Source organism: Lithobates pipiens, unplaced genomic scaffold (assembly GCF_037356315.1).
Source record: "Lithobates pipiens isolate NorthernLeopardFrog02 unplaced genomic scaffold, aLitPip1_a1.2 Scaffold_18, whole genome shotgun sequence".
In the NCBI taxonomy this organism is placed as follows: Eukaryota; Metazoa; Chordata; class Amphibia; order Anura; family Ranidae; genus Lithobates; species Lithobates pipiens.
The window spans coordinates 79,101,773-79,129,178 of NW_027507758.1; the positions used below are offsets into that span (position 1 = coordinate 79,101,773).

General features: G+C 46.1%; 1 protein-coding gene across 1 annotated transcript; it reads left to right on the forward strand.

Moving 5' to 3' along the window:
* Positions 1-1,810: 1,810 nt before the first annotated feature.
* On the forward strand, positions 1,811-27,406 carry DEGS1 (delta 4-desaturase, sphingolipid 1). The gene is made up of 3 exons (XM_077485822.1): positions 1,811-2,033; positions 21,323-22,065; positions 25,267-27,406. The coding sequence occupies exons 1-3, from the start codon at positions 1,952-1,954 to the stop codon at positions 25,411-25,413; spliced, it is 972 nt and encodes a 323-aa protein (XP_077341948.1). The 5' UTR covers positions 1,811-1,951; the 3' UTR covers positions 25,414-27,406.

Below are 27,406 nucleotides of genomic sequence, written 5' to 3' on the forward strand. Positions count from 1 at the left end.
ATGTTAAAATGCATTGCTTTAAGGCATCCCATTTCAAATGAATGGGCTGCCAGCCCACCCCAACATGCCTAACATCACACAAGACCCTTTTTTCTGCCATGTGTTGCATGGCTCTACATACAACACAAGCGTGTTCTTAGTATGTTTTGGTGCCATTCAACATGAATGATAACACAATGGGGGTTATTTATGAAAGGCAAATCCATTTTGCACTGCAAGTTCACTTGAAAGTGCAGTCGCTCTGAATCTAAGGAGTAGATCTGAAATGAGGGGAAGCTCTGCTGATATTATCATCCAATCATGTGCAAGCCTCAGATCACAGCGCCTTTACTTCCAAGTGCACTTGCAGTGCAAAGTGGATTTTACTTTTGTAAATAACCCCCAATGTGTTAAGTGAGTAATTCCCTGTACACACGGACGGACATCCGACAACAAAATCCGTTGGATTTTTTCAAACGGATTTTGTCCCAAAGTGATCTTGCATACACACGGTCACACAAGGTTGTCGGAAAATCTGATAGTTCAGAACGCGGTGACGAACAACACGTACAACGGGACTATAAAGAGGCCAGTAGCCAATAGCTTTCGTCTCTTTGTCTATTCTGAGCATGCGTGGCACTTTGTCTGTCGGAATTGTCTACACACGATCGGAATTTAAACGATCAGATTTTGTTGTCGGAAAATTTTAGATCCTGCTCTCAAACTTTGTGCGTTGGAAAATCTGACGGAAAAAGTCAGATGGAGCCCACACATGATCAGATTTTCCGACAACAAGATCCAATCGCACATTTTCCATTGGAAAGTCCAACCGTGTGTATGGGGCAGAAGACTAAACCTAAATAAAAATTTGCTGCCAAAATGAACACCGCTTGCGGAATATAAACGGAGTTGAGCATGCACAGCTCAGCTTACAATGCTGTCATGGTCCATGTGTGCTGGGATGACTTCTGAGCATGTGTAGGAGTTCCATCATCCCGCAACGGCCTTTGAAGATCCCTGAAGACGAGGACCGGGGGGGGGGGGGGAGATGTCGGTGAGAGGAACTTTAAGAGAGGAAGCGAGTTTAGTGTCTTTAGTTCTGCATTAACCACTTCTGTTCTGGAAGATTTACCCCCCCTTCATGACCAGGCCATTTTTTTTTTGCGATACGGCACTGCGTTACTTTAACTGATAATTTGGGGAGGTCCTGCGACGCTGTACACAAATAAAACTGATGTCCTTTTTTCCCACAAATAGAACTTTCTTTTTTTCTATTTTTGTGCTATAAACAAAAAAGACAATTAAAAAAAAAACAATATTTTATATTTTTAGTAACCCCCCCCTCCCCCTCCGCCTTGTTTGATTACAGGGAGGAGTCAGGATTCGGGGAAGATGGGAATTGTTTCCATAATCAACAAGTAAAACATAACTTCATCCAGAAATGAACAGTGACAGCCTGGTCCTCATCCGATCACATAACAGGCTTTTCACTGGCCCGACTCCGCACGTCACATAGTGGGCGTTACCGCTTCCATCCTTACAGCCCCAGACCGTTAGTACACGCCCTCTTTTAATTACAGCCGCCCTTTAATAGAGAAAAAGGCGTGTCATCTTTAACAGGTGGGGCTAAACCCGGCTACTCTTCGCGTGCTTTTTTTTTTGTTTGACTGTTGATTGGCTAAGCCTTTCATGACAGCTCAGGATTCACCAATCAGGAGAAGGCGTGATGAACGAAGTACGGCCCACTTCTCTATTGCGTTGACTAAGTACGTCTTGGACTCAAAGGGTGTGTCTCAGGGCGGACCGCGGGGCGTGGCGCTTCCAGGCCAGTCATTGCGGGTGTGACGACGAGGTGGTGTTGGCTCCGCTGCTTAGTGGGGGCGTGTTGGCGGCGCGAGGTTTCCGGTTCTGTATAGCGGGAGCGCGCACTGTACGGGCACTCACTCCGGAGCTGACACTGCAGCCAGCCAACATGGGCAACAGGGTGGCCCGGGAGGACTTCGAGTGGGTGTACACCGACCAACCGCATGCCGACCGCAGGAAGGAGATCCTGGGTGAGTCACGGGGGAGGGAGGTTGTCTGTGCTGGGGGCTCGCAGTATGGGACCCCCCCCATATGTCATCATACATGGCTGCCCCATACAGACACTGCAAATAACAGTCACCGCTCTGGCTCCATAGATCTATGTGTCCTACAGGGCATGCTGGGACATGTGGTGCTCTTCAAGCCGACAATTATATAGAGACATTAATAGGAGTGTCTATGTTCTTCCACCAAATCTACACATAGAGGGATAAGGGAGGGGACAAAAAAATACAATTATAATTTTTTTTTTTTTATATGTATATCATTTTTATTTTTAGTTCTGCAAGGCATGCTGGGGCATGTAGTTGTACAGACCCTCCATTCCTGTCATTTCCCATTGGCAAGCCCTCGTTCACCTTGAGATCGCATAATTTCAAAGCTGCATGTCAGTGCGACTGAAGACATGTGTGCGGCATCCTGTACTGATGTCTGTTCAAGTCACACCCGAAAATTTCCAAAAGTAGTGCAGGAACTCCTCTTCCTCTTCTTCCCCCTTCTTTTTTTTTTTTTTTTCAAATCGACGTGGTTTTGCAAATTTGGAGTCGCATCCATTTGAAGACTGCCATTGCTGACAATGGGATGTCACTTGTCATGCGATTTGACAGGTCAAGTTTCTCCAGTGTGAACGAGGGTTTGACCCTCTATCAGGAAATTTAGAAGCTGTATGGGGATATCCTGTGGGGTGGATGTACTAAAGACAAATACTGTGCACTCTGCCTGTGCGGTTGCTCTAATTTTCCCCAGAGCTTAGTGAATGTGGTGTGAAGCTTCACTTTGTAAAGAATATCCAATCAGGGTGCAAGGATGATGATTTAAAAAAAAAAAAGTTTGCTTGCACATGATTGGATGATGGCAATCAGCAGAGCTTCACTGCATTTACTAAGCTCTGGGGAAAATGAGTGCAATTGCACTGGCAAAGTGCACAGTCTGTGTGTTCAGTAAACCGCCCCCGATGTATTAATGAGAGTCCTGTAGTAAGAGGACAGGCTGCACACAGGACGGCATTTCTGTAGGAGAGTAGATCATCTATTGTGGGGTGAATTGACACACACTGGGGTCACATGTTGCAGACAATACGAATTAATGAGACATTTCCTTGTACAGGTATATTAGTCATGTCCTGCACATACAGGATATGATCGGTAAGGGAGCTTGTAGGAGCCGACAGCCTAGATCAACCTTTTTCCCCCCTTAGGAACCCTTGAAATCATTTTTCAGGTCTCTGTGAACCTTTACTAAAACCAGTTCATTGAGGGGGTCAATGGGGGAAAATGGCCCTTGCATTGATGATCAGTGGGACTAAAGCTAAAATGTCATGATGCCGGCACCATCCGATGGGGGTCAGTCAACCACAGCACAAGGAACCCCCAGCAACCTCTGGAGCAGGGATGTGTTTGGATCTGATCTAGAGCGGCCATTTTCTGTCTGGGTTACATGGAACACCAAGGTTCCTCCGGATATGCTAGTAAGGTTGAATACGGATTGGTCCAAACTTTGAGTTGTAGTGACGGCTTCCTTCCAAACCCATCAACTGCAGCCAAGGCGTTCCCCCCCCCCCCCCCCCTCCCTGCAGCTCCTGGTACATAAATTGGTGGGGATGCTGGTGACATCATTGGTCTAATATGGTCATGTGACCAATATTGTCACAAGCACCCCTTTGTGTATGTGCAGGTGGGGGACCGGGCACAAGTACAATGAGGTCACAAGTATCCCCACCCCTTGGCCACTGTTGATTGGGTGAGAGCGATGACATCCTTTGGGTTCTACTGAAACCTGTGCCCATCTCTAGTTGCCTGTGTTTTTTTTTTTTGAGCTGTGGCTGATTGACTGCCATCTGATGGGGCCTTGCATAGTTCCAGGGCCAACATCACTTGGCAGAGCCAGCATCATGACATGCACGATGATTTATGCTTTAGGGGGCCATTCTTCCCCCCCCCTGGCCGGCAGTGTATGGGGGGGCCATTCTTCCCCCTTGGCCGGCAGTGTATGGGGGGGCCATTCTTCCCCCTTGGCCGGCAGTGTATGGGGGGGGGCATTCTTCCCCCTTGGCCGGCAGTGTATGGGGGGGGGCATTCTTCCCCCTTGGCCGGCAGTGTATGGGGGGGGGCATTCTTCCCCCTTGGCCGGCAGTGTATGGGGGGGGGCATTCTTCCCCCTTGGCCGGCAGTGTATGGGGGGGGGGCATTCTTCCCCCTTGGCCGGCAGTGTATGGGGGGGGGGGCATTCTTCCCCCTTGGCCGGCAGTGTATGGGGGGGGGCATTCTTCCCCCTTGGCCGGCAGTGTATGGGGGGGGGGCATTCTTCCCCCTTGGCCGGCAGTGTATGGGGGGGCATTCTTCCCCCTTGGCCGGCAGTGTATGGGGGGGGGGCATTCTTCCCCCTTGGCCGGCAGTGTATGGGGGGGGGGGGCATTCTTCCCCCCTTGGCCGGCAGTGTATGGGGGGGGGGGCATTCTTCCCCCTTGGCCGGCAGTGTATGGGGGGGGGGGGGGCATTCTTCCCCCTTGGCCGGCAGTGTATGGGGGGGGGCATTCTTCCCCCTTGGCCGGCAGTGTATGGGGGGGGGGCCATTCTTCCCCCCTTGGCCGGCAGTGTATGGGGTGGGGGGCCATTCTTCCCCCTTGGCCGGCAGTGTATGGGTGGGGGGCCATTCTTCCCCCTTGGCCGGCAGTGTATGGGGGGGGGGGGGGGGGGCCATTCTTCCCCCTTGGCCGGCAGTGTATGGGGGGGGGGCCATTCTTCCCCCTTGGCCGGCAGTGTATGGGGGGGGGCCATTCTTCCCCCTTGGCCGGCAGTGTATGGGGGGGGGCCATTCTTCCCCCTTGGCCGGCAGTGTATGGGGGGGGGGCGTTCTTCCCCTTGGCCGGCAGTGTATGGGGGGGGGGGCGGCGTTCTTCCCCTTGGCCGGCAGTGTATGGGGGGGGGGGCGGCGTTCTTCCCCTTGGCCGGCAGTGTATGGGGGGGGGGGCGGCGTTCTTCCCCTTGGCCGGCAGTGTATGGAGGGGGGCGTTCTTCCCCTTGGCAGGCAGTGTATGGGGGGGGGGGCTTTCTTCCTCCTGAGACCCCAATTAATTGATTTTAGCAGGGCTTCCCTAAGATATAAAAATTGTCAGGGGTTCTTCAAGGGTTTAAAAGGTTGAGAGAGGCTGATCTAGATGGAGGACTGGAAGTGTATTGTATAGAGCAGTGTTTCGCAACTCCAGTCCTCAAGGTGCCCCAACAGGTCATGTTTTTAGGCTTTCCATTCTTTTGGATAGTGATTTGATTAGCTTCACTGCCTTAGTAATTACCGCAGGCATTTCATCTGAGGGAAATCCTGAAAACATGACCCGTTGGCGCTATTTGAGGACTGGAGTTTGAGAATCGCTGTTCTAGAGAATGGATACACCGTGTCCTCGGGGGACCTTCAGATAAAAGTGGTGCACAAGTATTGTCTCTCTGTAAATGACATTTTATATTCTATTATATTATAGTGTGAGTGTATATAGTGTGTATTATAGTGTGTCTTTGGGGATGAAGCACACGGGAATGATCTCTGGATAACACTGCCGTATATTTCCTAAAGTTTGTCCCCTCGCTCTTCTCCTGTGGATGGTGACTCACATCAAGCATTTGTTTGTTCGACTTTATAAAATCACATGTGCTCTCCGTCGTTTTATAAGCTTTATCTCCAGGAGCTTTTTGGTTTTATTTTTTTTTTATTATTTTGGGCGGGGGAGGGGTTGTGTCTGTAGATACACTAGAAATACTGTTTGATCCTTGTACAAGACGGAAAATCCCTCAGGCCAGCAGAAGCGTTGCTGCATGTTTATGCCTGTCCTCGAAATGGCGTACTTTAGGAGACCAAAGAGTGATATCCAGGCCTTAGTATTTTTACATTGTGGGGGAGGGGTGTGTTTTTTACACATCTGGATACAGTGGTCAGTCGACCACACAAGGATATTCTTTTGCACATTTCATCTGAAGAGGTATGGGTCTCGCCCAGATCCCGAGTCACTAGCCTGTGCTTGCTGCCTTTCAGTAGGTATTTGGAAGGGAATGTTCCTCTGTAGATTCTACATGAAAGAGGATGTAGGTGGTGACACGCCCGTCCTCCCTCGTATATCGTCCTCCCTTAAATTTTTTTTTTAACCATATGTTACGTTCACGTGAAAGTTCCTTCAGGTTTGGTCATGTGAGCGGTATGTAGAATCCTGTTTAAAAGAGCAGAAAAACTTTATTTATTTTTTATTGTATGTATAGCGAAATTATAGTTGTGTAGTCATCCTTAACCACTTAAAGTGGAGGGCCACCCTGAAAAAAGAAAATACATTAAAAATTAGAAAAAAATCATTAAAAAAAAGACATTTTTTTTTATTTACTTACCAGAAATGCCTGTTGCTAGGCACATCATCCTAATCTGCCTCTTCCTCCTCCGCGGAGATCTTCTTTCTTCTCTCCTCCATGCGGCGTCTTCTGGGTAATGGGTCGCACTGTGTTCTGGGAACTGTGTCCCATTCACAAAGCGCTGCGCGTCTCGCGCATGCGCAGTAGGAAATGGGCAGTGAAGCCGCAAGGCTCCACTGCCTGTTTCCCTTACCCAAAATGGTGGCGCCGGGACCCGAGTCCGAGGGACGGTAAGTCTACTTATTAAAAGTCAGCAGCTACAGTGTTTGCAGCTGCTGACTTTTTAAAAAAAATTTTTTTTTTTTTTTTTTTTCTAAACCGGCCCTCCTCTTTAACCACTAGAGATCCGCGCTATAGCCAAATGACGGCTACAGTGCGCACCTCCTTTGCCGGGACAACGTCTATTGACGTCGTCCCATGCATGAGCGGCCTGCGCTCGCCCCCCTGAGCGGCGCGCTCTGTGATTGGCAAGTCTATGAGACTCGCCTGATCACGGATCCGAGTAAGGGGTCGATCCCGACCCCTTACCACGTGATCAGCTGTCAGCCAATGACAGCTGATCATGTGATACAACTGAGCCGTTAATCGGCTATTATTCCTCCTCGCGCTGACAGCATCAGTCCCGATCACGGCCAGCCCTGCCAGTGCCACCTCATTAATAAATAAGTGCCACCCATCAGTGCCCACAACGGTGCCGCCTATCAGTGCCGCCTATCAATGCCGCCTATCAATGCCCCTTAGTGCCACCCATCCGTGCCATCTTATCTGTGCCGCCTTATCTGTGCCCATCGGTGCCACCTTATCTGTGCCTATTAGTGCCGCCTTAACTATGCCTATCAGTGCCCACCAGTGCAGCCTATCAGTGCCGCCTCATCAGCGCACTTCAATGAAGGAGAAGAATGACCTGTTTGCAAAATTTTATAACAAACTATTAAACATGATTTTTTTTTTTTTTTTTTGCATCTTTTTTTGTTTGTTTAGCAAAAAATAAAACTCCCAGCTGTAATTAAATACCACCAAAAGAAAGCTCTATTTGTGGGAAAAAATGATAAAAATTTCATTTGGGTACAGTGTTGTATGCCCGCGCAATTGTCATTCAAAGTGCATCAGCGCTGAAAGCTGAAAATTGGTCTGGGCAGGAGGGGGGTTTAAGTGCCCAGTAAGCAAGTGGTTAAGGACCGGGCCTCTCTTTCAGACTCTGTGTTTTACATGTTTAAAATAGTTTTTGTTTTTGCTAGAAAATTACTTAGAACCCCCAAACATTATATATCGTTTTTTTTTTTTCTAACACCCTAGAGAATAAAATGGCGCTCATTGCAATACTTTTTTTCACACTGTATTTGCACAGCGGTCTTGCAAGTGCACTTTTTTTGGAAAAAATTCACTTTTTTTTAATTAAAAAAAATAAGTCAACAGTAAAATTAGCCCAATTTTTTTTTTTTTTTGTGAAAGACAATGTTACGCCGAGTAAATTGATACCCAACATGTCATGCTTCAAAATAGCACCTGCTCGTGGAATGGCGTCAAACTTTTACCCTCAAATCTCCATAAACGACATTTTAAAAAAATTCTACAGGTTGCATGTTTTGCGTTACAGAGGAGGTCTATGGCTAGAATTATTCTCACTCTACCGATCGCGGCAATACCTCACATGTGTGGTTTGACTACCGTTTGCACATGCAGGCGCTACTCATGTATGTGTTCGCTTCTGCTTGGGAGCTCGTTGGGACAGAGTGTTTAAAAAATAAAAAAAATAAAATGTTTTCTTATTTATTTTACTTTGATTTTATTTATTTTTACACTGTTTAAAAAAAAAAAAAACACTTTTATTCCTATTACAAGGAATGTAAACATCCCTTGTAATAGAAAAAAACATGACAGGTCCTCTTAAATATGAGCTCTGGGGTCACAAAGTCCTCAGATTTCATATTTGGACTTGAATGCAATAAAAAGAGGGGGGGGGGGAGTCATTTGAAAAAATGTTCAAGAGATATGGGCAGAAGTGACACTTTGACATCGCTTCTGCCCTCCTATGGTATAGAGACGAGTGTGGGCCATCTTGGCCTCACTCGTCTCCATACCCAGCAACATGAATGACCCGATCGCCTCCTCCGCTACTGACAGCTCAGGTAAGCAGTGGAGGGCACGGGGAGAGCGGCGGGAGGGGGGGTGGCACCTCTCCCGCAGCTGATAACGGTGATCTCGCAGTGAACCCGCCGTGGAGACCACCATTATCGTAAACACGACTCCTGTAAAGAGGGATATCTTGGTTGTGGCAGCAGCTGCTGCCGTTACAGAGATATCCCTCTTCAAAGTACCAACGTATGTATACAGGAGGCGATCCTTAAGTAGTTAAAGTGGAGTTTCAGTCTTTAAAAGTCAGCAGCTACAGAAAGTGTAGCTGCTGATTTAATAAACACGCACTCGCCTGTCCTAGGATCCATGCTCACCTGAACCCTCGGGTTTCTCCCTTTCCTCAGCGCCAGCATTATAACTGTGAGCACCCGGCTGCGACAGCTTGCAGCTTTACATCCGTGTGCGTGCTGTGCCTCCTTAATGGTTGGGGAATCTTCTGGGACCTGTGACGTCGCCCAGAAGAGGGGGACAGGAGAACTGGGAGTGGGCACCTGTCAAAAAAAAAACAGACGGGGCATAGGAGGAGGAATGCTTAAAGTGGAACTTCCCCTTTTAGGTGGATCTCTGCTTTAACCACCAGCACCCAAACTTTCATGCCCTCCAGCAAGATGAATGAAAAACTGAACCGCTGCCACTACAAACTCTGGTCCTCTTACTACTTTGCACATGCAGTGAATATCCCATGAAGAAGTCATCTGTTATGCCTTCCAATGATGGATGACCTGTCCATAGGAACAATTTTATTTATTTTTCCTTGCATGGCAAAGTGTTGGACTGGTTTACAAGCTCCTCATGGACAAGGACAGATGAGGGGGGAACTTAAATGGTTGTAAACCTCAGACATGAAATGTGAATAAAGCATATCACTCTATAGTGTGTAATTGTCTCATTCCGCAACACTAAGGCTAAAGTCTATCTGCTGCTTCGTTCCTTTTTTATCAGTATGAATCACTTCTGACACCAAGAGAAAAATGGTGACAGAGGAGGGACCTCCAGCTGATTGACAGCCTCAGCTCTGTTGTTGGCTGCTATGTAAACGGGGGTGTGTCCTTTCACTCCAATGAGTTCTTAGGCCTGTCCTTCCTGGGCTCTGCAGAGGGACTTTAGCTCTCCACCCCCTTTTCTGACAGTTCAGACAAGCTTATAAATTCTGGACTTTGGATGTATAGAGAAGACTGCAAATAAACGGGTACAACTTGTGTAGGAGGATTTGTTTAATCTCGATCACCTGAGGCCAGTCATTTACTTTGTCCCTTTTTTTTTTTTTCTTCTCCAACCTCATGTACTATGTCTGTAAAAATATGTAGTGAAGCTCCTCTTGATCTTTCCATGGAACTTGGTCGTGTGAGGTACCTCCTTCTGATGGTCAATGCCGTTATCTATGGTGGTCACTCTCCCTTTTTACTGTGCTTCCTCTTGGCAGTCGCATCGTCTTGTTGTGAAAACTGGCTTTGGCTCAGAAAATCTTGCCCTAGGGAATAGTATGTGCAGTCTGGGACGAATTGCTTCCTGGTATGGAGTCAATTTTTCTATTTGTTGATGTGCAACTCCTCTACGTGTCTGCTCTGTTCCATCAGAGTCAGAGGACTCATTGTAAAAATCCACCTAAAGCTGCCGTACCGTGCAATCCGTGTCATTGTGCCATTGTGCCATTGTTAGAGGATAGGGAGAACATAAAGTAAACTTGCTCTGCATGGACATGTTACAATATACAGGACATCAAATGTAAGGCAATGGCATAAACGTGCTAGTATGCATCACATACTAGCACATTATGGAGGACTTGCCTTAGAACAAATCCCTCCAGCATCTCGCTGAGGGCTGACATCTTCCCCTGTGTTTTTTTTTTTTTTTTTTTTTCCAGGTTTGAGGGCTCTGTCGCTGTGAGGGTGGAGCAGCGATGCCGTCACTCCAGTGCGCGGAAGTCCTTGGTTCCGGCACGGTATGCTGGACCTTCAGAGTGCATGTTGGGGTGATGTGACAGTCACCCTACATGCAGCCGATCTCCTAAATGGTGCATGTTTTTAGGAGATATTCATTGTACCTAATAGGTAAGCTTTAATATAGTCTTAACTGTAGGTAAAAATTACAAATCGGGCTTTACTACTGCTTTAAGTTTAATGCCCCACTGGGGTGGGGGGGGGCTTTACCGTTGTAACCCCTGCTAGGGGAAAATATCTGGAGGATATATATATATATAATATATTTCTTTTCGACTATTTCTAATGATGGTGTTTCTGGCAGACTGACCAGTTGACAGTTTCTTTTGCCTTTTTTAGGTTATTTTTATTTCTTTAACTGCTCTATGGCAGCATTTCTTGGTGCATGAGAGGGAGGTTTGCTGATAAATTTGGGTAATCCTGGATAGACATGTTAATGTCCACTGTGGCAGTCTAAAGCCACTGTACTGACAATCTGCTGTTAGTACAGCGATCTCCCTGCTGAGCTATTGTCTTCTGAGAGGAAGATTTGTGCCCCCCACAATGCACTGATCAGTTGGCTTCTTTTGGACCAGCTTCCATACACACGGCCTGATACCCTCTGATATTTGGCCCATGTGTACGGCCCTTAAAGCGATAGTAAACCCATTCTATCTAATTTCTGTTGTAATCCTTGCAATCTAGTGGGTGCTCTGTGTGGATGGCTTCCCACCTTCTTCCTTTCAGTGTAATTGTTCATTTTCTGAACAATGACGTCACCGGCGCATGCGCTTAGCCCCCCCCCCCCGTCTTTGCTGCTCGCAGGGGCGTCCCCCCAGCCTTCCTGTTTCCTCCCCCCCCCCTTTTTTTATATCTTTATTTAATTTGAAATATTTTTTTGTATTCCTGCATTCTGCACTTGCTTCTGAAGAAGTGGAACCTCATCCATGAAACGCATCAAGCTTTTAAAATGCTTTTTTTTTTTTCTCTCAATTATACGTTTTACATCGTATTACAAGAAATTAATATATAGGATTATGTGCAATAATGAATTTTTGTCAATTCATATGCATACCATCTCGTCATTTCTGTAATGTACCATAACTTTGTCTAATTTCATGAATGAACCTATGTATTTTGCATTCATTTTACTATTGTGTATCGCACCTCCATTTAAAGTCCCCCCCCCCCCCCCCTTTTTTTTTTTTTTTTTTTCAATCAATAGGGATAGAGGCATATGCTTGTTTGACCATATGCCTATTTCAAAGTCCCAAACACCCCCCCCCCCCCCTTATATTTCTTTTTGGTTTCTTGGCTAGGCAAATTGTCTTACTTCCCAGAAGCCTTCAGGAAGGCGAGAGGAGGAGGGTTTTTCTAAGCCAAGCACACTCTCCTGCCTGCATGCTTGAGCTAAGGGCAGGTGGATTCCAGGAAATACTACATGAATCATTTGCCCTTAAGATGGGGTAATGGGCAAAAATGCTAGAGGGGTGTTTTTAAAAGGCGTTTCTCAACAAAAAAAAGCTGAGACATAGATGAATAGGGAAGCTTGCTTTAAATATAAAAAAAATGTAATTTTAGTGTTTCTGATTTGTGGTTCTCAGATGCAGTGAAGATCTGCTTTAAAAGTTACACTACAGGCATCCTGTTTTTCAAAAATCTTCATGAACATCAAAGTTTGGCTTGTGGCAGGATAAGAAAACAAAAGATTAAAAAGGATGAAACCAGAAGGGGGGGATTTGGTTTTGGTGGCCATTATCTGCTTGTGGTAACATTTAATAATTGGTTTTCATGCACAATACATACAAAAGCTGCTAGTATTGTTACTGAATGCAGGCCCAGTATATATAAAAAACAAAACAAAGGTTCTTGGGTATTTAAGTTGTTCAATTTTTATTTTTATTTTTTTCCTCCAGTATTGGAAAAAAAAAATACATAGATTTCACCACCTAATCATCCCTTTTGTATAATCCGACCATAACATTATAAGGATCCCACCTAATATTGAGCAGGTCCCCCTTTGCAGCTAAAACGGCTCTGACCCACCCCTAGACCTCTGAAGGTATGTTGTGGTATCTGGCACCAAGCTGTCAGTAGTAGATCCTTTAAGGCTGGATTCACACCTATGCAGTTTTAGTGCATTTTGCAGATTTGCACTGCAGTCCATTTAACATGGTTTCCTATGGAACATTTTATTTTTATTTTTTTGTAGTGCAAATCTACAAAATGCAAAAAGCACTGAAACTGCATAGGTGTGAGTCCAGCCTAAGTCCTGTAAGTTCCCGAGGTGGGGGCCTCCATGAAGCGGACTTGGTTTTTCTAGCACACCCCAGAGATGCTGGATTAGTTGGAGATCTGGAGAATATGGGGGCCAAGTTATCACCTCCAAACGTGGCGTTTTCCTCAAGTCATTTCTTAACCATTTTTGCAGTGTGATGGGGCACATTATCCTGCGGAAAGGCCTCTGCCATCAGGAAATACCATTTCAATGAAGGGGTGTACTTGGTCAGCAGTAGCAATGTTTAGGTAGGTGGTACATGTCAGCTGATGCCACCGAGAGGAACGGGCAGTTATCGAGAGCCGGGCGGCTCGACTATTTTGTCACACGCCATTTGATCCATAACTTGTAAGTGCAATCTAGTCTTTTAAGTATTAGATTTTGTCTGCTGGAGTTTTTGCATGTAATTGGCAGTTGTGATCTCACCCTTATAACTAATGGGTTGGGGTAGAAGGAGGCTGCGGGAAAGCCGCTCAGACCCTGTGCCATGTCTTGTAAATGTTAGCTGCCGCTCTTCAGACTTCTGTATGTTTAGTGATTTACTGCCTATAGAAAGCTTTTCATTGTTGTAAACAGTGGCTACTTGGTGCTATCACCTATTAGCTGATTGTGTTATCTATAGCAAGTGAGTGGCCCTATCCCAGCTATAGGAGAGGAGAGAGCAAATAGTGAGAAGTTACTGCTCTGGAATGCCTTATTAGAGGCGTTCTCCCACACACAGACCTGGAGACTGTATATGTTCTCTGGACATGAATGGTTTTTGTAGTCTTTACTTACTAGGAAATGTGAGGCCTTCCAGGGGCCTGTACAGAACATCTGTTCCCCATTCAGGGCCCCATAACCGGGGTGTGATAAGGTCCTCTAGCATCAAAGTGCAGGAACCTGAGCTTATCAGGTGCCGGGTTGAACATGCCAGCCTATATCATGTTTTAGTGTTAATAAACCCAGGACCCTGCATTTACTATATCTGGTCTCCCACAGTACACAGAACATGGAAATTCAATTATTGTAATATAAACTGCTAAATAACTTTTCTCATCAGCAGTATATAGCAGTCATGTGACTACTTTAGGTTTCTGGTTAAAGCTTGTAGGAGTTTTCTTTCTGCTATGACTGTCCTATTAGGCTGCAGGACCCCTGACCCTCTGTCTGGACAACACTGATTGGCCCTGTTCTGATCACGTGCACCCTCCCAAAAAAGGAAAAATGCTCTAGCAATACACAGCACACCAAACTGAGCATGTGCAGAATGTCCCCAAGGCTCTCTTCTATTAGTAGATAGGGGACTGTGGAAGAAGGGGAGGATCAGACAGGATTTGGTTTCACAGTGAGTATAACGAGCATGCTTAACTGGATATACAGACAGATTTTAATTTTGCGGGTTTAGTAACCCTTTAAATATGAAAAATGTAGAACACAACCCCTAAAACAGTTGTTGTCGCTAAACAATGTCCTTATTCGCCAAAAAACATACCTACACATTGACTACTGAATGAACCTGTAATATTTCATGAACTTTGTTTTTCTGCCTCCTTTTGTGAACTCCTGACCTCCAATTTCCCCATCACTTTCTATTTGCTGGGAATGAGCTGTGCACAATAGTTGCTCTCGTGTACTGCTCTATGCACACTACACATCCCGTAAGTCCATCTATGGAGCAAGGAAGAGGGTGACTACGTTCCTACATACAGTGGGACCATAGAGAACAAACGGGAAGTCTAGTCACAAAACTATGGAATTTGGAGGAGGTGGGGAGCAATAGAAGGAACATTTCTGAGTTAAAGCGGAGTTCCAGCTGATTCCGTGTTTATTAAGTCATCGGCTACAAAAAGTGTAATAAACGCACTAACCTGTCCAGCGATGCAGCCTCCCAAACCCAAGATTCTCTCCACGGCACCAGCATCACCAGTGTGGGCACCTGGCTGTGCCAGCTTGCTGCTTCACAGCCGGGTGCGCACTGCACATGCACGAAGCCGCTCTGCGTGTCCTCTGAATGGCCGGGCAATCTTCTGGGACCTGTGACTTGTCCCAGAAGATTGCAGGGAGGGGGAAAGGGGAACTTTCAAAGTGGGAGCTGTGTACTTGTCAACAGAAAAAAAAAAGACGTAATGTGGCATGTCAGGAGTTCCATCCACTTTTGGATGGAACCCCGCTTTAAGCCGCTAGCTTGAATGAGAAAAAAAACTCCGCTCAGGCCAGAGCTGTACCATTCGGCTCCTCCTTTTTTTTTTTTTTTTTTTTTTTTTTTTTTATGGAGAAACAGCAGCTGCATTGGCTTGGGTGCCCCCATAGTAGGCTGCGGGGGCACTCAGCAGGAGGGAGGGGCCCAGAGGGTCGGCAGGGGACCTGAGAAGAGGATCTAAATCTTGTAGTGGGCTGGATGTGGCTCATGGGCCATAATTTTAGTCCCCTGTACTAGTGTATGGCCAGCTTAGGCTTCTTTCACACAGGGCAGCCTCTATTTCAGGGTTAGGCATCCTCGGCCCTCCAGTTGTGGTGAAACTAAAAATCCCATCATGCCTGTGATTGTCAAGGTTTTGCAATGTCTTGTAGGACTTGTAGTTTTAAAACAGCTGGAGGGCCGAGGTTGCCTACCCCTGCTCTATTTAGATCAGCAGTGGATCTTTCCGCTGAGCAGAGCGTGCGGATGATGGGGGTCAGTGTCCGCTCAGTTCTCTAGAGAAAGACGGATCTTCTTTATTCTACTTCCTCCTCCATTATCCTCTGAGGAGTCATGACGTCATCCTACTCACACACAGCAGAGTGATATTAGTATTGTTGTGCTGGGCCGGGCCGAATACCATGTGATTGCTGTGACCAATTACAGAGATCACATGTCAGTTGTACACAATGCCTTTTGCTCATTGTGATTGGTCACAGTGATCGCATGGTACAGGGGCTAATCCCATCGGACTTGTACCAAGTGATGGCTGTGGCCAATCACAATAGTACACAATAACACAGGAGTGGGTGCCATTTTGAAAAAGGATTTGCTTATAACGGTGATCGTATCCTCACTGTAATAAGCACCCCTAGTAGAAAAAATATCTATGGTGACACTGACTGTACTTCTCTGGTCAGTATGTAAAACAAATTTCTGTGCAAACTTCATGCAGTGTTTTGCACGCACCAGTCTGAACCTTGGCTTAAGGTGCGACAGTGCTGAAAACTGGCCTGGGCAGGAAGGGGGTGAAAGTGTCCGTTATTGAAGCGGTCAAGGTTGAATTCTGTTATCATTTTTCTCCTCCCAGTTTTGATGCAACACTTAAAGAATGCAATGGGGACTGAGTTTTGGGAAAGCCTTTGCAATGACTCATTATTTCCTCTCTGCATTCCTGTATCCTGCCCATCACTTCCTGCCGCAGCCCATCTGTCATCGCTGTTTAAAGAGATTTTGTAGAACTTTTTAACGTTGATGTGATCTACTTGCTAAAAGATCAACAAAATATAAATGCTATGCTATCCAAGTGATTTTAAAGCATTAATGCAGCTAAAATGTTTTGTATAGAATGGAGAAGGTTGAGCTTCTCCTTTTTGACATATTTATTACGGCAAAAACATTTTAATGGGGAAGGCGGTTAACTTTTGGCAATGTCTGTGTTTTTATTGCTGTTTGAGCCTCCCCTTCCTGATGACACCTGCACCCCCCTATCCTGTTGTATGGGGGGGGGGGGGGGGTCACAGGGACAGGAAGTGAGGGAAGATCTAATGTGGTCACATGCAGAAATTTAAATTTTACCATGAATTTGAATGCTTTTCACTCTATATAGAAAAAGTTGTATATAAATTATTATATTAAATTGCATGTAAATCTTCTCCTGTGTTTTATTTTTTTATTTTTTTTTAACTATTTTTTTCTTTGTCACATTATATACTGCCCTTTTGCTTGGCAGGGTCAGGGCTATGAGTGGGAGGAAGCCACAGCTCATGGCCATGGGAGCTGGTAATATTGCCATAGCTTCATGATTGCAAATCCCATACAACTCTGCTACTCAAACTCTTCTGGAATGCACGGCAGATGGACTGCCTGTGACATAGAGCAATAAAAAGCAGAGTAGTGTAAAGCCGAGCGCAATGAATGAATGAAATACTTGTATAGTGCACAATTCAAACTGAATCGCCTCTAGGCGCTGTGAAGTGAAGGACCTTGTAAGCGCATCATACAGAGGGACTGTTTACTGCAGTCCTTACACTGGAACATGTCCAGCAGGGTGATAATGCTACTGAAACATTAGGAGCCTGTTGTGCTGGGAGCAAGGAAAACGGTCCTGATCAACAGGTATAGACAAATCTAATGGATACAAATGAAATTAAATGGAGTTGTATAGAACTAGAAGATTGATTCATTGCAGTTAAAAAGCCAACAGTACCCATAGAGGTGGGTGGGAGAGGTTGGAATTGGCCATTTTAGGGGTTCAGTATCTTGTGGCTTGAGGGTAGATGGGATATTCCTGTTCAATCAATGCAAAGCAGGGAAAATGGGATAAAGTTTGTTGCATTGTTCTTCAATGTCTGTACACACAATGGTTTAGAGTAGTGGTTATTTCTTTACTACACACATATACTGCTGTCTACACATACATTACTATGGCTCTGTGTCCCATGATGTACTGCAAAAGAAAAGGATTTTACAAGTAAGCTGTTATAAAAATCGTATTTTTTGTAACTGCGTTCATCTGCACTGAACGCTATCTGCTGCACTTAGGTGATGCCATTGAGGTTCCTTTACCTTGACAACCACTGCATTATGATATAGGGGCCTCAACCGTGGCCCATGACCTACCAGAATGCCACACATCACACACAAGGTTCAGTATATACAGTGGAGATTCGGGCACTGTTGAAGACTATGGTTGGTGACTGGGCATGCTGGAGGTTTGGTTTCGTAGACCTGCTGTAGAGCAGCCATTCTCAGCCAGAGTTCCATGGATTTCTAGGGTTCCTCTAGAGATTACTAAGGTTTCCTTGTAGAGACACACCAAATTATCGGCCACCTAAACATATCAGTTGAAAATGGTGTTATTGGCATTTTGTCAATAAGAGAAAAAGTTGTCAATGACGTTGAAAACTGGGGAAGGTTGAGAGAAGCCGCAGCCAAGCTGTGCTCAGCAGGTCATTCTGTATGAAATTGGCCTCAATGCAGCGAGTGTTGCTCTGTTCTGTATGTGTCTGTGCATGTTGTCAGAGGTTCTGATGAGTGACACACGGGATGCATACAGTTGTATTCACTACTAGCTGTGCTTGCATAAGCTGACCGCTCGTCACCTTCACCATTGCCTGCCAGGTGGTGACATGTGACAGCTCGGCATATTTTGTTCCTGTGGGAGGGGTGCACCATTTATTACTAGAGGAAACCATAATCATTGGGGATGATTTGGCAAACCTGTTCTATTGTGTTTGGCACTGGAGCCATAGATCTGAGATCTCTACACAGCTGACTCCTTATCTCTCGCTTCCTATCTCCATTAAGACTTTTACCATTGAAACACAATGGATGTAGAATGAGGGACATTGACATTTTTTGCTACCCTGTTTCCCCTAAAATAAGACCTAGTGTGATTGTCGGTGATAGCTGAAATAAAAGCCCTACCCCCCCAAATAAGCCCTAGTTAAAGTCCTTGTAGGTCTTCTTTTCAGGGTAGGGCTTATTTTTGAGGAAACAGAGTAGGGCTTATTTGGGTGGTAGGGCTTATATTGCAGCCAACACCGACAATCACGCTAGGTCTTATTTTAGGGGAAACGTGGTAGGTTACAGTTTAAGAATATGAATGATTAAAACACTGTATTACATACATGAAGAGGAAAGAAAACAAGATTCTGCTGTTTAAGTCCTGCAGCCTTCTTGTCCCCCCTCCGGTGTACAAACAGCACAGGAGCCTGTTCATGCTCTCTGTATATGCAATAAAAGGCATAAGAAAGTGGCTGCACTCTGCAGTATCTCAAGCACAGATACATTTATTTAGGTGCACAACATGGACTCCGTCCTCTACAACGTGTTTCAAAATGGACTTAAAACTTGTAATTTTAAATAACTCTAAAGCTATTTTTAATTTGATGTGCACTTGTTGCCCCATAATCTTTGGTTGTGCGCGTGTCTGTTATGTTTTACTTTTTTCTTTTGCGCTAAAGAATGTGTGTGCATGGAATGAGTTTCAAGCCTGGTACACAAGGTAAGCCCAGCGGACTGAATGAAACAAAAACTGAGCAGCTCACAAGGAGGTCTCTGTACTAGTCAATGTTCATACAGCGATCTACCAGCTGAACGAATGTGTTCTGATGGGACAGCCCCCCCCACCAGAGCTCACCGATCAGCGGCTGCGAGGGCTGATCGGATGCCGATCAGCTGCTGGTTTTTCCAGCATACATGTTCGACAGAAGCCAGACATCAGATCGGCTTTAGATAAACCAGGACCTCTGCACGTGGACAAATGTTGACTGGTATCTACTGGCTGATTTAGGCTGACGTTCGACCTGTGTGTACTGGGCTTGACAGTGAATATCTGTTTTACATGCTAAGCTGGCAGGAATTTCTTTAAAATTATTTGAAAAGGGTCATTTTTTTTTTTTTTTTTTCACACTTTTTGTTAAAAAAAAAACATAATCTTGCCTCCACTGTGCAACTTGTTTTGCACAGAATGGCCCTGGACATCCTCTTCTGGGGTCCCCCCAGCGACTCCTCTCCACATCAGATAACCCCCCTAGAAGAAGCACTCTCCCCAGTGCAGCATTTGCATCCAGACATGAATTACGTACTCTGCCCGGCCCCACGGTGCCTGCGTCATTGGATTTGCAGCAGCGGGAGCCAATGGCTGCACTGCTATCAATCTATCCAATCAAGAGCCGGGACCCCGTGGAGAGAGGGACAGCGCGTCCCTGCCGAGGAGATGAATGGGGCTCAGGTAAGTAAAAAGATGGCCTGGGGGGGCCAGTGACTTGCCAAGTGTTTTTTTTTCACTTTAATGCATAGGATGCATTAAGATGTAAAAAACACGAGGGTTTACAACCCCTTTTAAGGAGTATAAGCCGAGATTTTCAGCCTCTTTTTTGAGGCTGAAAGTGCCCCCCTCGGCTTATACTCGAGTCATCGCTGTCTGCCTGCTCGATCAGCGTGTCGAGCAGACAGACAGCGGACATTCTACCCTTCAAAAGCAGCGCCTCCGCCTCCGCCTTCGCCTGTGATAGGCGGAACACTGAATTTCCCAGCAGTCAGTGTTCCGCCTATCACGGACATCCGCTCATCCTCGTACTACGGACGAGGATGAGACGATGTCCGTGATAGGCGGAACACAGGCTGCTGGGAAATTCAGTGTTCCGCCTATCACAGGCGGAGGCGCGGCTTTTGAATTTTAGAATGGCCGCCGAGGCGCCGACGAAGAGCGGCGATCCTGGCAAGGCACGGGACGGGACGGAGGCAAGGCACGACACGGGACGGAGGCAAGGAGGCAAGGCACGGCACGGGACGGAGGCAAGGCACGGGACGGAGGCAAGGAGGCAAGGCACGGGACGGAGGCTCGGGACACAGGCTCGGGACACAGGTAGGCTGGACACACACACACACACACACGGACACACACACACGGACACACACACACGGACACACACACACGGACACACACACACGGACACACACACACGGACACACACACACGGACACACACACACGGACACACACACACGGACACACACACACGGACACACACACACGGACACACACACACGGACACACACACACGGACACACACACACGGACACACACACACAGGGATGGATGGATGGATGGAGACACACACACACAGGGATGGATGGATGGATGGAGACACACACACACAGGGATGGATGGATGGATGGGCACACACACACACAGGGATGGATGGATGGATGGACACACACACACACAGGGATGGATGGATGGATGGACACACACACACACACAGGGATGGATGGATGGATGGACACACACACACACAGGGATGGATGGATGGATGGACACACACACACACAGGGATGGACGGACACACACACAGGGATGTCTCACCCTCGGCTTATACACGAGTCAATAAGTTTGCCAGTTTTTTTGGGGGTAAATTGGGGGCCTCGGCTTATATTCGGGTCGGCCTATACTCGAGTATATACGGTATACTTTTTTAATAATAAAAAAAAAAAAAAAAAAAATTAGTTATAGGAAGTTGAGCCTTTATCATAATTGTAAGCCACAAATACTAAATGGAAGAGTCGCCAAGCTATATAAAAAAAAAAAAAAAGTACAAAACTTGTTGGTATACCTCTTGATAAAGAATCCCTCAAATAATGACCTCTTATACTTAATCGCTTGCTAAGTTGTATTTTGCGAAAGGGAGAGCCTGTGCCCGCACACAGAAGTTTAGTCTGTATCCTTTAGTTTTGGATTGTTTGCAATCAGTAAGTCCCCTTTTTTTGTGTGTTGTTTTTTTATTTTATATATATATATATATATAATTAATTGTGGCAAGACTATCGAAACACTACAACCTAATTCTTTTTTTTTTTTTTTTTCCTTATAGCAAAGTATCCTGAAATAAAGAGGCTTATGAAACCAGATTACAACCTGTTATGGATTGTGTCACTGATGGTGCTCGCACAGTTTATAGCTTTTTACCTGGTGAAGGACCTGGAATGGAAGTGGCTCATGTTCTGGACATACGTGGCGGGAAGCTGCATCAGCCACTCCATGACCCTGGCCATCCATGAGATCTCTCACAATTGCGCCTTTGGAAACAGCAAAGCCATGTGGAACCGGTGCTTTGGAATGTTTGCTAATTTGCCTATCGGCCTCCCTTACTCGATTTCCTTCAAGAGGTACCATATGGATCACCATCGTTACCTGGGAGGTGATGGCATTGATGTAGACATTCCCACAGACTTTGAAGGCTGGTTTTTCTGTACCCATCTGCGAAAGCTTGTGTGGATCATCCTACAACCACTCTTCTATACCATTAGGCCCATCTGTATCAACCCCAAACCTATCTCCCGTCTGGAACTAATCAATTTGGTGATTCAGTTTTCTTTTGATGCTCTAGTTTACTACTACTTGGGGATTAAATCTGTGGTGTACATGCTAGTAGGCTCAATACTTGGTCTTGGACTTCATCCAATTTCAGGACACTTTATAGCTGAGCATTACATGTTTATGAAGGGCCATGAGACCTACTCCTACTATGGGCCCTTAAACTACCTAACGTTTAATGTTGGATACCACAATGAGCACCATGACTTCCCCAGTGTTCCCGGAAAGAACCTGCCACTGGTAAGTTTTTTTTTTTTTTTTTTTTTTTTTTTTTTTTTTTTTTTTTTTTTTGTTTTCCTTTCTTTTGCAGGATATACCATATTTATGGGGGTATAACACGCACCCCAAGTTTAGGAGGGAAGTTTAAGGAATAAAACTTTTTAAATGCCCATCAATGCAGCCTTATCAGTGTCCATCTGCAGCTTGCCCATCGTTGGAGCATGATTTTTGCCCATCTGCTTTAATTTGCCACTGTTTGCAGCATGGTTAGTGGCCAACTGCACAACAGTCTTTCCCCTGGCGAGGAGGGAACGAGCGCCGCTGAGACTGAGCCGGATGTCCTGTGTACTCGACTACTCTCTGCTAGTCTCCCAGTCCCGCCCCTTGGCTCCTATGATGGACATAACACCTGTCCAATGGCGGGAGGCAGGACTGGGCGTGACTGCAAGCGGAGCCGAGAGAAGCCGAGTACACAGGTGATTTGGCTCTGTCTATTTCGGCAGCGCTCGTTCCCTCCTTCCCCTCTGAGGCAGCCGTTCGGCGTATAACACGCACCCGCGATTTTTCCCTGATTTTAAGGGGGGAAAAAGTACGCCGCTTAAATACAGTAACTTGTTTTGGTAGCCTCTGTTTCACTGACACTGAGTTAGTTTTGCATTTACAATAATAGAGGAACTCGGCCCTTGAGCTTTCCTGATGCAGAAATGAGCCAAAACTTCTTTTTTTTGGGGGGGGGGGGGGAGTTTATTTAGTGCATTTTTTTTTTTTTTTTTTTTTTTTTTAAATTGGCCATCCTTGCCCCTGTTAGAGGGATGCACGCTAACTATGCTGATCACCATTTTCACTGGGATAGAAAATGATAAATTCAAAATTTGAGTTGTCAACAGGACTAGAGGTGACATCTTCCATTTGAGGACACGTGTTCCTGTAACACTTGACTGAAGGGAGTTCCCTCACATTAGATTTTCTCTCGCTATCTGTTCTGTCTACGGGACAGAAAGTGATGAAAAAGCTGCGTAATGAGACACAGATGGTGGGATGCTCTTTAGAGGGGGGGGGGGGGGGGGGGGGGGTTTGAGGCTGAGCTGGCGTCACACTGCTGTGTGGTGGAGGAGGTCTGAGCTGTCTGAACTGTGGAGTAGGGGTGGGGGGTTGGGGCAGAGTCAGTACTGGTAAGGGGGAGCTGAGCTGCAGATTTACTATGAGGGTGAAGTGCAGGGCTGAGCTGCTGAGTCAATGCTGTGGGGGAGGGGACTGAGCTTCAGAATTACTGCTGTGAGGCGGAAAGCAGGGTGTGCTGAGTTACTGCTGGGAGAAGGAGCTAAGCTATTGATTGAACGGACTAGAATATTATCTGTGCTTCTGAGGTAAACCTTGAGGATGAGTTGGTCCACAGTGCCTGTAGCTGCGTAGATCAGGAAGCGCAGCAGCTGTGGGCAGTTGAGGAAACCTTTAAAGGGGTTGTAAAGGTAAAAATGTTTTTCACCTTAATGCATTAAGGTGAAAAAACATCAGACAATGCCGACCCCTCAAAAGTCCCATGCTCACCTCCAACATCCTCTTCGCCTCTCAGCCTGGCTGTTGATTGGCTAGAGTGGATGGATTGAAAGCAGCGCAGCCATTGGCTCGCGCTGCTGTCTCACATCCAATGACGCGGGGGTGAGGCTGAGTGATACAGCCGGTGGCTATATCACGGGAGCGTGCCCGCAAGCTCTTCTCACCATGTGAGGGAGCTTGCATGAAGTGAGAAGTACTTGCGGGGGCAAGCCGAGAACCCCAGAAGACCAGGTTCGGGGCCATTCTGTGCAACACGAGCTGAACGGTGGAGGTAAGTATAACATGTTTGTTATTTAAAAAAACAAATCCCTTTAACACAGCTGGAAATGTCAGAAAAGGCAAAAAAGACCTAGACAGGTTTCCAGGTATCTTTTGTTTGGGATGGGGAGTCATTTTGAAATAGAAATGAAGCCGTTCCTGCAAAAGAGAAAACAATGTTTGCTTGTCCCTCTTACCCTAGAACTATACTAGAATCCACTTCTTTTTAGGCCCTAGCTTGCTAGAACCCCCCCCCCCCCCCCCCCCTCATTGACCTATGGTTTCTTCTGCTGACTCCTATGTCCCTACTGTGCTCTGCTTGTGCCATAGGGGTCGGTGGTGGAACCCACACAATTCAATGGGGAACACCAGAGTTCAACAAGCCTCAAAATGTTGAAATGCTGAACAAGCTTTGGCAAAGCTTTTGTCTTAAAACGAGTTCAGTGGCACAGGCACCAGGACAGGTAAATATTTCTTTCTAAGGCAGGCATGGGGGTCCACCAGGCTGCCGGCACACTAGAACTTGTAGAATTTATTCTCCATCCATGCTCCAATGTAAAGTTATACACTGCATACACAGTGTGGAAATCTGTACAAAAAAAAAAATCCCTCCTTTAAAAAGTTGTCACTAGAACTGGTGTCTTCATCAGAAAATCTCATGCTCTTCCTGTTCTGGTGATGGCTAAAAATTTGGGGTTTACACCACCACCACACACACCACCACACACACACCACCACCACCACCACCACCACACACACCACCACCACACACACCACCACCACCACACACACCACCACCACCACCACCCACACCACCACCACCACCACCCACACCACCACCACCACCACCCACACCACCACCACCACCACACACACGACCACCACCACCACACACACGACCACCACCACCACACACACGACCACCACCACCACACACACGACCACCACCACCACACACACCACCACCACCACACACACCACCACCACCACCACACACACCACCACCACCACCACACACACCACCACCACCACACACACCACCACCACCACCACACACCACCCACACATATATTTTATTTATCAATGGCAATGGTCACCAGGACAAATAGGGTGAAAGATGGGGCCAAAGGAAGAAAAACCCCATCAAGTATTCCAACTCCTTACCACTTTATCCAAAACCGAGATATGCACTCTCTATCTCTGCTCTTTTCGAGATGTTGTATAAAATGTTTATTCTGGTGATAATTGCAGCTTTCTTCATGCCAAGTCTTTGTACTGTGTAGCTGGATGGAAGGACGCACAGTTTGTCCTATTTGTATTGCTGTGATCTTTGACTGAGCGTTTAGTACACATTTTATTCTTACAATGTCATCTTGTCCTTTTTATTTTATTTATTTTTCTCCACAGGTGCGGAAAATAGCGAAGGAATATTACGACCCCCTCCCACAGTACACGTCCTGGGTAAAAGTTCTCTATGACTTCATAATGGACGATACGCTCAGCCCATACTCCCGCGTCAAGAGGGAATTGAAGGGCGAGGTCAAGCAGGAATAATGTGTGGACCAATGAGACTCTTAAGCTCTTGCTCAGGGGGCTTGTATGTGTCTTAGCTGCAGGAATATGGGTGTCCCGTGCAAGCCTGACATCTGGAGCTTCTGGGCTTAGGTTTTTACACTCCGAATGCTTCTCTTTTCATGAACTAGCGATACAAATTTCTTGTCCTTTCTGAGAGCAGGTATACCTTAAAAGTACATGGATAAAGAAGAAGCTGTAGGCTGCCATTTCTGTCCCCCCATGAAAATGCTAGTTGGGTCATGATGATCTTCACCACTTAGCTTACAGACCCAGGAGAAAAAATCTGAATTTGTAATCCATATTTCTGTTCCAATTAAGTGGCTTTAAATATTGAAGCCATGGGGCACATGTAGCAAACTGCTAGTTATTTCAGTGTGATAGTTCAGCAATGGCAGCCATCATGTTTCTAGCATGAGTTTCCTTTTAAAGCTGGGGAATTGGACAAAATATACCCATGCAGTGGTTCCTTCCACACTACAAAAGATACTTGTTTAGTCATGTGTTCAGGAGTAAGGTATAAGTGCCTTCTAGCTTTGCCAGGCTTCCTCCATTAATGCGAGCAGCCAGCGTTGCCCCTCTCAAAGGTGCACTTGGCTGCAGTCACAAGCTCAGAATACGAGCGCTCCACTGTACGTGATGAGGTTGAATGACCACCATCAACCCAGAACTTGGTGCACCAAGGGTAAGTAATACACCTCATCTCTGCATCCCTAGACTAAACAAGCAACTAGCTCTTGCAGTCTGGGGTGGGGGTGGTGGAGGTTGGGTGGGGCACTGCAGCGGTAAATTTTGTCTTAATTCCTGGAGTTCAGTTTTAAGTAACTGCCCATGTATGAGTCATTGGTCTAGACAGGCTTCAATAAAGGACAATATTTATGTAACTACTGGCATCTACTAAGTAACCATGATGTATTCCTTTAGAATTGCTCCTAGTGTATGCACCATGTACGTACATAGAAAAGACCTACGTGATCTGCAGCAACCAACCAACCATATTTCTCTACACGTGGAGACCTCTTATCAAAGTGACAAAAAAAAAATCAGCCTTGTGCCATGCTATCTGTGTCTGCACTCAAAGTCGCCACGTTGGCATGAACTGTCATGTTGTTTATTGGAGCTCCCTAATCTTATCAGCTGTGTTCTTATTGACCTCTCTGCACTCTGCAGTGTCTGTGGCTTTACAACCCTCTGTACAGTGTGGATTGAAGCATTCAACCTCCAATAACTTGTTCCTTAACTGGTGTCCCTGTCTTAAGTTGCTTTGAAGTGCAGGCAAAAGAGTTAATGCAGAGTGAAAGTCAAGGAAAACATTCACTTGATTTGCCGGGACTCCTAGAACTGCTTCGGACTTTGCCCCTCAAACTCCCTCTTATGTTGTAGCAGAATGGTTGGGTAGATGAGTGTTTGTTTTTTTTTTTTTTTTCCCCCCAGTAAGAAAAGTAGGTAACTATGAAGGGTAACTGTCACCTGAAGGTTCGTGTCGAAGACCTTTTGCAAGCTTAGAGGATTGGTCCACCAAGTGTTAGTCCAGGCAGTGGTGGCATCCTTCATTTTCTGGCTTCTTAGTTGGTACTGCCTTAAATCTCTGTAGTTTTGCTGTTTTCTAATGTGTTAAAAAGCTTTTTTGGTTGCACTTCTGTGGCGAACAAGAGTGCAGATTGTTTTGGACTCCTGTGACCCAGTCTCGGCAGACATTTGGCTGGCATCCCAGAACCTGTTCAGGCTTGGCAAAGGTTGGGACCATATGATTGAGATCCACCCTCATGTCTGAGCCAGCCGCACCCACCCCCTCCACAGGGCAGCGCACTGAGGGGTGGGGAGTCACCAGCTCTCTGCTCGGGGAGCACTGAGAACCAAGCAATTAAGGGGTGTTTGATCGCTCGGTTTTCAGTCTTTGAGTCGGTGGGGGGACAGAAGCAGCATCAGATTGACTCTGCAACCACCAAATAAATATGATTTAAAAAAAAAAAAA